This window comes from Eleutherodactylus coqui, chromosome 1 (assembly GCF_035609145.1).
Source record: "Eleutherodactylus coqui strain aEleCoq1 chromosome 1, aEleCoq1.hap1, whole genome shotgun sequence".
Classification (NCBI taxonomy): Eukaryota; Metazoa; Chordata; class Amphibia; order Anura; family Eleutherodactylidae; genus Eleutherodactylus; species Eleutherodactylus coqui.
In genome coordinates, this window is record NC_089837.1 from 129,054,918 (window position 1) to 129,065,759 (window position 10,842).

General features: G+C 39.5%; 1 protein-coding gene across 1 annotated transcript; it reads left to right on the forward strand.

The window, feature by feature from the left end:
- Window positions 1–4,005: 4,005 nt before the first annotated feature.
- Window positions 4,006–8,303, forward strand: LOC136610667 (uncharacterized). The gene is made up of 7 exons (XM_066589881.1): window positions 4,006–4,406; window positions 5,340–5,401; window positions 6,013–6,099; window positions 6,620–6,802; window positions 6,916–7,140; window positions 7,255–7,461; window positions 8,262–8,303. Exons 2-6 carry the CDS (start codon window positions 5,359–5,361, stop codon window positions 7,335–7,337), a joined length of 621 nt encoding a protein of 206 aa, XP_066445978.1. The 5' UTR covers window positions 4,006–4,406; window positions 5,340–5,358; the 3' UTR covers window positions 7,338–7,461; window positions 8,262–8,303.
- The last annotated feature ends 2,539 nt before the right edge of the window (window positions 8,304–10,842 follow it).

The window sequence follows — 10,842 nt, forward strand, 5'->3', positions numbered from 1 at the left end:
AGACGGCTCCATGGAAACGAGGACGCTAGCAACGGAACAGGTAAGTGAAAAATTTCTGATAACTTCTGTATGGCTCATAATTAATGCACAATGTACATTACAAAGTGCATTAACATGGCCATACAGAAGTGTATAGACCCACTTGCTGCCGCGGGACAACCCCTTTAAGTCTTTTGGAACAAAAATTAGCTTTTTTTAATGTATAGCTGTCTGTACCCTATTTAAGTTGACTTTTTTTTATTAACTATAGCTTGGGCTTATTACATGAATTTTCAATTATGGGCAGCTCGCATATCAAAGACACGAGTGACTTTTTGTTAAAACTAAATGCGACAAAATTTTCGGACTATATCATTTGGGCATCCTTAGATGTCACCTCTTAGTACATGTCCATATCTCACGAAAAAGAGTTGGAACATTGTATCAGCCAACTAGTCTGTTCAATGCGCATATTCCACATGTCTTTTTTTAATATATAGGCGATCCTAATAAAGGAATTCGAACTTGATGAATACTATAGATTCCATTGGCTTATTTTGTGCATAGATTTAACCAACTAATAACATGTATGGGATATACTTAAAATCTTAGAGAAGAACTTCCCCGGCTTCTGCGCCCACCAACAAAATGACAGACACATGCACAGAAGCCACGTAGGGCCGGGGAAATTTTTAATCCCCTTGCTTCTGGCTACCGAAGGTAGCTGAGAGCCTGGAGCAGTGACCGGAAGCTTCATTAAGCGGTCCCCAGTCACATGATCACCATTATCCATAGGTGTAACAAGTTAGCGATCAACCTTAGGCCAGTATCAAATTACCGGATAGGAATTGCAGATTCCCCAAGTGTTTGATCTGCGGTAATACGCAAATCAATTAAATGCATTCGAATACACAATTCTGCTCACATTAGCGGGTCGGAATTACGTAATGCACTCATAGAAAACAGAACATCATGTTCTATTTTACTGCAGATATTCGCGACGTAGAGCCCATTGTGCTCTATGGTCACGGACATACCCATAAGCAATTACATTACATACAGGCTGCAGGTATCCGCATCATCACTAAGCGATGGTGCAGGAAATGTAAATAAACTAAAAAAGGTGTCCTGCACATGATCGCCTACATGAATACATGGTCAAGAACAGTACATTACTTGGCCGTATGCAGGGCCACGGCCGGGCTCACAGCTGGAATCTACCACTGACCTCCGCAAGTAGATTCCTTATATGGCCGTGTGAGCCCGGCATTATTTAGATCGCTACCTGTAATACCAATGTAATTTACAAAAAGAACGCTTGCCTTACTGCAGTTCTAGGAGTAGCTTTTTGAGTGCCTTCTGTTTGAGACTGCCGCACCTCAGCTAGCTTACGAAGCCTCACAGAGCGCCACTTTTTACACCCCATCCCTGCCACTGAGGTTAAGAAAGAAAAAACAAAAAAGTGTCAGGTTTGCAGCAAGCATGGGAAGAGGAGGGATACCCTGTTTTTTAGCCCCATGTGCCCATCCCAACCAGGCCTCTGTAATTACCCCTGTTTTGAGACATACCACAAAGTTGTCATTATTACTTTTATCTAAGATTTAGGGAATGACAAAGGGAGGGGGTTCTTTTTAGGGAGTCAATATTTTTTCTGTACAAGTGAGCAATGGGCCTGGAATTAATTCAGTTGTGCCCTGAAAGCCAATGGGTGTTCTCTCCATTGCAGGCCTAGTCATGTGTCCTAAAAGTAGATTGGGGCACAATGGGTATGTTTCTGAACACAGAATAAACAGGTGTATCCATTTTGTTGTGAAAGTCTTCATTCCTATGTGTGCTGTACAAAAAAACTTTTAAAATGACTCAATTGTCAACAAAATTTAAATCATAATTTTTTCCTTCTGCTTGCTTTGGTTCATTCAAAAACGTTGGGATCAAAATATGCAGCACACCCCTAGATGAATTCGGTATGGGGTCTAGTTTTCAAATGGGGTCATTTGTGGGGGTTCTCCGCTGTTTTGGCTGCTCAATGGCTTTACGAGTGAGCAATGGGGGATAAAACACCTTCAAGCAAAATGTGTGTTCTGAAAGCCACCGGCTGCTCCTCTAGTTTTGGGCCCCATTGTTTATACAAATCTAAGATTAAGGCCACAGTGGGTATGTTTCTGATCACAGGACAAACAGTGGTATCCATTTTGCGTGCAATTACTCATTTTCATGTGCACTATAGAAACAAAATGTTTTTTAAAATGACATATTTGCAAATATATGAAATTTTATTTTTTTCTCCTCTAAAATGCCTGAAAAAAACTGTAGGGTCAAAATACTCCTAAAACCCCTCAGTGAATATATTAAGGGGTGTATTTTTTAATGGGGTCATTTGTCGGGGTATCTATCACTGTGACACCTATGAACCTTTGCAATCTCGGCTTGTAGGAAAACAAAATATTCCTCAAAATTTTAATAACTAATGTTAAATTTGTATGTCTCCTAAATGGTTAAAAAAGACTAGTTTTTCAAAAGTCCTTCCAGAATAAAGTAAACAGATGGAAATATATATCTTATCAAAAACTTGTACAGTATGTTTGCACATATTTGACATATTGCAGATGAAAGTGTGAAAAATGGCAATTTTTTTCAAAATGTTCCCAATTTTGATGCTTTTAATACATATACACAAATTCTATTGGTTAATTTTACCACCAAAATGAAGTACAATATGTGGTGAAAAAACAATGTTAGAATCACTTGGATATGCAAAACCTTTACAGGGTTATTCTATGTTAAAGTGACACATGTCAGATTTCCAAAATTTGGCCTGGCCATTAAGGCGCAAACAGGCTTGGTCACTAACGGGTTAAGAAAAACTAGCTCCTTATTATGTTAGTCTTAGGCCTCAATTATGACATCACGGAAACTTTAGCTGTTTTGTAGGTCTCATATATCATAGGTTTCTATTATGACATCACTAGCTATTCTTTTGGCCTATTGTGTCATAGGCTTCTATTATGACATCATCAAAACTCTAGTGATATTAAGTGACGCATCAGTTGGAGACTTTGTTTGGGGAGGCTATTTGTCTGAGCACACATGGCTACTCACCTCCAGGCTAAAATGAGCATTATTACTATTCTCATTGTGAACCTCTTACTGGCAACAGTGAAAGGAGCGCCCATTATTTGGGAAGACTATGATCCCGAAATGGAAGACATTACTACAATAGGTAAGCTTATCAGTATATACAATCTGGAAATTTCCCCACATAGCTAAAGCACAGCGTTAGGTATCCCATATATCCCCAGGTAATCCCCCACATAGATAATGCACAGAGTCACGTACCCTATATTTCCGCAGTAATCCCCCACCTAGATAAAGCACAGGATCAGGTACCCCATACACCCCCAGTTATCCACCACATAGATAAAGCACAGTGTCAGGGAAATTTGGGTGTTTGCAGGGATGTAATTTAGGCGTCTGTTTGCGGCCCGCTTTGTTTTGCATCTGCTTTTTCCAGACACAACAAGGACAACGCGGTGAATTAGCCCTTATATTGATATATTGTGACAATTAACCCTTTTATCGCCATAGACATACATTGTTTATGTAATTAATGCAAACGTATATGAGTTTACATTCAAAAGATTTCTTTTGGTGTATTTAGTTATGGTGATTATAGAAAGACACCTTCTTCTACACACAGGGGAAGTGACATGTATGACTTCTGCACATCTTGGACATTTATATTTAGGAGGTGGTGTGCGTCTATGGCGCTGCCTGGGTCACATTTACAGCCACAAATATGAATTTGTATGTAGTGTTCGCGTAATGTCAGGCTTTATTGTAAAATTGCATGAAGGTGCCCATAAGCATTACATGCTGGGTGGCATTTTTTACAATGTTTAAAGTATTTACTTTCATAAAATATCCAGGTATGGGGGTATTTTATATCACACGTTTTATTTGTGTATGTCCAACGTATCAAAATGTTTGCCACAGCAAAAGGGTTATTACACTTTATTAACACAGTATTACAAATGTAGCAAAGTTTAACCCAATGCTGATAACTTGGTGCAACAGGCTATCTTAACACGACAAAGGCCATTGAAAAGCTATTGAGAAGACAAATTGTGGCACTGAACTTTTTCTTAATGCTTTCACAATTTTTACAAATGCTTTTCTGGACATTCATGTAATATAAAGAGCTGTGATGATTAATGAACTTTTAGTAAATCAGAATTGTTGTCACTAAATACTATCTATGTTTATCCATTTTTATTAGTTACTCCAAGTCTGGAAACCATCGTCTACCAGCTTCCAGACCCTGGGACACCAGCTATTCCCCATTATGGATTTCCTGTGGCCACAGTCACTACTGGCACAGTTCTTCTATTAGGGATCATACTTGGAATCGTCTATTGTCTCATATATAAGTAAGTATTACACATTACACACTGATTTTCTCCATTTAGTACTGTGACGCTCACAACAACCACATTGTGGATTAGATAATTAATATTCTTTATGTTGTTATGATCACCTCTTTATAAGAATATGATTCATTGTGGGCCTCCCAGGAGTTGATATTGGTATTAGTGTAATGGATCCACAATGACTTGAAGGCCATATGAATAGTCTATACTAGAAGGATAAAAGTCTAATAATAGTCTATACTAGAAGGATAGACTGAATGAAGAAACTTATGGGGACTTAGGCCATGTTCACACTGTGTTTAGACTTTATGTTTGACACTTATGTATACATTGTGCTGCTCATAGGATCCCTTTATAAGATAAAAGTATACTGTTTCAGTGTCTCAACATCAAAAGTAAAGTCAAAACTTGTTGCAGAAGTTGAATAAATTTAGGCAGTGGCATACCCCCACATACAAAGGGGAAATGGGGCCCTATAGATGCATTTAGCATATCTGCTAAATGTAGTGTATACACATCATATAACATAGTGATACTGTATATTCAGTGCCAAATGAATGTCCAATGTGCCACAACTATTTGTTTAATATGCCAAATGTTCTTTTGGCACTGTACGCTATTACATGGCCTGTTACAGTGTATTGACTGCCACGCTATGCAAATAGTGTAGACATACTATAATAATGGCCAAACTGCCATGAAAGTCAAGATAATGAAGAATATATCTGTAGCCTAATATATATGAACTTAGACAAAAAGGAACGCTGATGCCCTCATCTGCCAACCAGGTGACTTTCCAGTCTGCCAGAAATCTAGGCGTTACACCCACCTTTGTTTTATGCATATGGCTTCTGATGTTTTACTATATGCTGCAAAACTAATGTGCCAATACACTAACCTACAATTTTATCTTCTTTACAATAACCTTCATAGAAAGAACACCAAAGAGACAATGACCAGAGAGACGACCAATCAGAGAGCCGACCATACTGACGGTAAATATTTGAAGAACTGAAATATGTCTATAAATTGTAATCTAATACTATATGTATGTTGTAGGAGATTACAATAATAGTGATTTAGTACTTTTATGGCGATATCAATTTTTTGTAGAATTTGTTATGTTTTACTAGCTTGAAAAATGAATATATATATATATATTTTTTTTTTTTTAATTTTTAATCACGATTTAGTACCTTTATGGCGATATCGAATTTATTATTTTTTTATTAGATTTAAAAATGTAATATATATATATATTTATATTTTTTTAAATTTGTTGAAAAAAGCTTAATATTTGTTTTAGCCCTGTAGTGGGATTTGAACACATGATCTCTTCATAGCTTGTATGATGCACTGTAATACTTAGAGCTCATTCACATGGTGGTATGCATAAAACACCACATTTTCCTGTTCTGTGAGATGGCTATGGCTGCATAGGGCAGTGATTGTGCACTGCACATGATAGCGTATCTCACGCAAGCTGTTATGTACAGTGTGACAAGTTTCCTTTTTTTTATTTCACTAATCTGTTAAATGCTGCATACACGCAATGTATAATCTCTACTCTGAAACTGTAGTAACATCCAATATGTCTGTATTACAGATCCTGATGAGATAAAAGTCACCATGCCTGAAGAAACACCTAAAAAGGCCAAGATAAACATCACCAAGGCTGACGACCATATTGACGGTAAATATAATATACCAAGTGATATATAGACTTCAAACAACTGAAATACGGCTATAAATTTTAATTTATTACACTATATTCATGTTGTAGGAGATTACAATCACAACGATTTAGTACTTTTATGGCGATACCAAATTTATATAGAATTATTATGTTTTATTAGATTTAAAAATGTAAATATATTATATATATGTATATATATATTTTTTTTCTTATTAAATGTATTGAAAAAAAAGCTTAAAATTTATTTTAGCCCTGTAGTGGGATTTGAACATGTGATCTCTTCATAGCTTGTACGATGCACTGTAATACTTAGGGCACATTCACACGGTGGTATGCATAAAACACTGCATATTACTGCTCTGTGAGGCGGCTCTCGCTGTTATATGCAGTGTGAGAAGTTTTTTTTTTTAATTCACTGCTCTGTTTCTTAGTGGCGTTGTATATTCAACTCCACATACATGCAATGTATGATCTGTACTTCGAAACTGTAGAAACATCCAATATGTCTATATTACAGAACCTGATGAGATTAAAGTCACCATGCCTGAAGAAAGTCCTAAAAAGGCCATGAACATCATGAAACCTGAGGAACACCATGAAGAGGCCAAAAAACCAGGCAGCTATGATATCTGCCACTCGTCATTCCAACAACTCATGGCAGCCATCATAGCTTATGGCTCCTCTAACCATACTTCACGTAGTAAGTTCTCATTTATGTTCTACAGTGGTTATCATTTCAGTTGCATATACTATACCTATTCAAATCATGTAGGCGATTTCTGTTGTACTTAGCTTATAACATTGGTTTCACAGGTGACAAACCTTTATCTGCTCGCACCATACCATCAGGCCCGGATCACGGATGTCAGTGCTGTATTGCCCGTGGTCATGAAGAGCTGTACACCCCAGAAAATCAAACTACAGCTGGGGAACATCTGGGAGAGGCCAAAAAAGTAGGCGGCTATGGGATCAGCCAGCCTTCCTCCAAACAGCTCACAGCATCAGGCATGGCTAAAGCCTCTGTTCTACCTTCAGTTCGTAAGTTCTCATTTATGGTTGTACATTAGTTATCATTCTAGTTTCATCTACTGTACCTATCCTTATCGTGTAGGTGATTCCTATTGTACTCAGTTTATGACATTGGTTTTACAGGTGAGCCCCCACCATCAGACCTGGGTCACGACTGTGAGTGCTGCATTGCCCTCGGTCGCGAGCAGCTGTACACGCCGAAATAAGATCCTACGGCGGAAAAACATCTGGGAGAGGCCAAAGAAGGAGGCGGCTTTGACATCTGCCAGCCTTCTTTTCAACATCTCATAACATCCATCATTGCTAATGCCTCTATGCTTCCTTCACATGGTAGGTACTCATTTACGGTTGTATAGTGGTTATTATATTAGTTTCATATACTGTACCTATTCTTATGGTGTAGGTGATTCTTATTGTACCGAGCTTATGACATTAGTGTTACAGCTGACAGACTTTATCGAATCACCTCACACCATCAGAACAGGTTTACTCATATCAACGCTGTATTGCCGGCAGACATCATCGGATCTATCAGTGAAGACATTCACTATTGTCCCAACACACTATGAACATCCTAGAAAACGTACAATCTGACATCAGCTTTATTTGGTTGTTATTTTCAGTATGTATTTTTCATACTGTGTAATTTTTCCATAAGGACGATCACAAGTCGGCTGTCGCTCTGCTTCTCTGTTGGACATGAAAAATACCAGAAAAAAGAAAACATATTAAAAAGCATGTAAATAAACAAAATGGCACCCAAAAAGCTCTTAGATGTTAGGATCATTATATTAATGGAATGGCCTTAAAGCAGATGTGGGAACCTGGGGTTCCAGTAGGGGCAATTTTGTGATCCGCTTATTGTCAAGAGATAAGTAGGGATTGTCCAAAGTGTAGAACATTTTTAGGATAGAGCATCAATGTTTTGTTTGGTAACGGTCCAACCCCACAACCCATGCCAGCAATACACAGTTTTATTGATATGACTATATATAGAATATCCTATATGCATAATCATCTTCAGTTCTCGTATATTTAAATACATTTAATGACTCCAGTATTATTTTAACATAATTATGTTATATGGAACTTTTCATTAATTCCTTAATCAATTTTGTTTTTCTCATTAGATAAAAACATCATCAGACAACTGTATTACATCTATTGTGTGAACCTCAACTTTATATTGATCCAACAAAGTGCTTGTGGAAGCATCTGACCACCATATTACACCTGTTGTGTTCCTTGGCTTCAGTGATCCAACAAAGTGCTTCTGGAAGCATTTGACCACCATATTACACTTGTGTTCCTCAGCTTCAGTGGTCCCAGAAAGTGCTTGTGGAAACATCTGACCACCATATTACACCTGTTGTGGACTTCAACTTCAGTGATCCAAAAAGTGTTCTTGGATGTATCTGACCACTATATTACACCTATTGTGGACCTCAGCTTCGGTGATCCATCAAAGTGCTCTTGGAAGCATCTGACCATCATATTACATTGGCTGTGGACTTCAACTTCAATGATCCAACAAAATGCATGCGGAAACATCTGACCACCATATTACATCTGTTGTGGACTTCATCTTCAGTGATCCAACAAAGTGCTTCTGGAAGCATTTGACCACCATATTACACCTGTTGTGTTCCTCAGCTTCAGTGGTCCCAGAAAGTGCTTGTGGAAACATCTGATCACCATATTACACCTGTTGTGAACTTCAACTTCAGTGATCCAACAAAGTGCTGGTACTATTGTATTATGTCTCCGGTGTCGACAAGATACAATAGTACCCAAAGTGCTTGTTTTGTGGAAGAATTTGACCACCATATTACACTTCTTGTGGACCTCAACTTCCATAATCTGGCACCGATTACCAACAATTCCTTGTCTAACACCACTGAAAAAAACATATATTACAGCTTCATATTAAATCTTATATATTAAGGTTTAAATAAAAACATTTGAAACCTTCATCTTTACGACTTATGCATTTTTTCCCTAAAATTGATAGACCAAAAGCCAGCATGATGCGCTACACTTATCTCTGTAACTGGCACCCTATACAAGCCTAATCTATGAGTGTATGGTAGGTGTGTGAGTGCTTGCTCATCAGTATTTTGCACCTGTGCCCCCCTCCCCCCCATGTAGCACTTTGCCTGTTCTGCTTGCTGCTGGGAAGTGGTGTTTTTACCTGCTCATGTATCCTTGTATCATGCTGCATCTATACAAAATGTTACTGTGCAGGTTCCATCCAATTGCGATATGGACAGAAATTCCATGAGAAAACAACCCATTTATTTTTAATGGATTCATTTACATGAGCAATTTTTTGCTTGCACAGACAGTGTGAGATCAGAAAATCATTGCATGTCCTATTTTTGGGCAATTCTGTTCCAGGATCCCCCTTATTTCCTATGGGAGGAAGAAACATGGATTTTCATTAGAGATGAGCAAACATACTCGTCCGAGCTTGATACTCGTTCGAGTATTAGCGTGTTCGAGATGCTCGTTACTCGAGACGAGTACCACGCGATGTTCGAGTTACTTTCACTTTCATCTCTGAGACGTTAGCGCGCTTTTCTGGCCAATAGAAAGACAGGGAAGGCATTACAACTTCCCCCTGCGACGTTCAAGCCCTATACCACCCCCCTGCAGTGAGTGGCTGGCGAGATCAGGTGTCACCCGAGTATATAAATCGGCCCCTCCCGCGGCTCGCCACAGATGCATTCTGACAGAGATCAGGGACAGTGCTGCTGGTGCCGGAGCTGCTATAGGGAGAGCGTTAGGAGTTATTTTAGGCTTCAAGAACCCCAACGGTCCTTCTTAGGGCCACATCTAACCGTGTGCAGTAGTGTGGAGGCTGCTTTTTGCAGTGTTGCACATTTTTTTTTTGTATATCGGCCGTGCAGAGCATTGCATCCTGCAGTAATTTTACATTGTCCAGGGCCAGTAGTGGTGAGGCAGGGACAGAAGACATATTTAGTGTATATGGGCAGTGGGCCTTTCCAAAAACATTTGGGAAAAATATCTATTTGGGCTGCCTGTGACCGTCCTCAGTGTACTGGGTCTCTGCTGGGGGTAATTGTCCTAATTCATACGCAGCCAGCTAAGTGTTACAGCAGGCTTGCGCAAAATTCTTTCCTGCCTCTGTGTTGCCTCTTACATCACCACTGTATTCCTGTCCACAAGTGTACTGGGTCTCTGCTGGGGGTTGTGGTCCTAATTCATACACAGCCAGCTAAGTGTTACAGCAGGCTTGCGCAAAATTCTTTCCTGCCTCTGCTGTGCGTTCCGTAAGCGAAGTCAGCCTCCAACCACAGGCCAATAAGCGGCACATTTAATTACAGCGTTCTGTTTCTGCACTACTGGTAATACACCATGCTGAAGGGTAGGGGTAGGCCTAGAGGACGTGGACGCGACCGAGGACGCGGAGGCCCAAGTCAGGGTGTGGTCACAGGCCGAGCCCCTGATCCTGGTGTATCGCAGCCGACTGCTGCTGGATTAGGAGAGAGGCACGTTTCTGGCGTCCCCACATTCATCTCACAATTAATGGGTCCACGCGGTAGACCTTTATTAGAAAATGACCAGTGTGAGCAGGTCTTGTCGTGGATGGCAGAAAGTGCATCCAGCAATCTATCGACCACCCAGAGTTCTGCGCCGTCCACTGCTGCAACTCTGAATCCTCTGGCTGCTGCTCCTCCTTCCTCCCAG

Coding starts and splice junctions, on each gene's coding strand:
- LOC136610667 (XM_066589881.1), top strand. CDS start 5,359: ATGACCAGAGAGACGACCAATCAGAGAGCCGACCATACTGACG. Junction 5,402..6,012: donor GAGAGCCGACCATACTGACG/GTAAATATTTGA, acceptor TCTGTATTACAG/ATCCTGATGAGATAAAAGTC. Junction 7,141..7,254: donor CTCTGTTCTACCTTCAGTTC/GTAAGTTCTCAT, acceptor TTGGTTTTACAG/GTGAGCCCCCACCATCAGAC.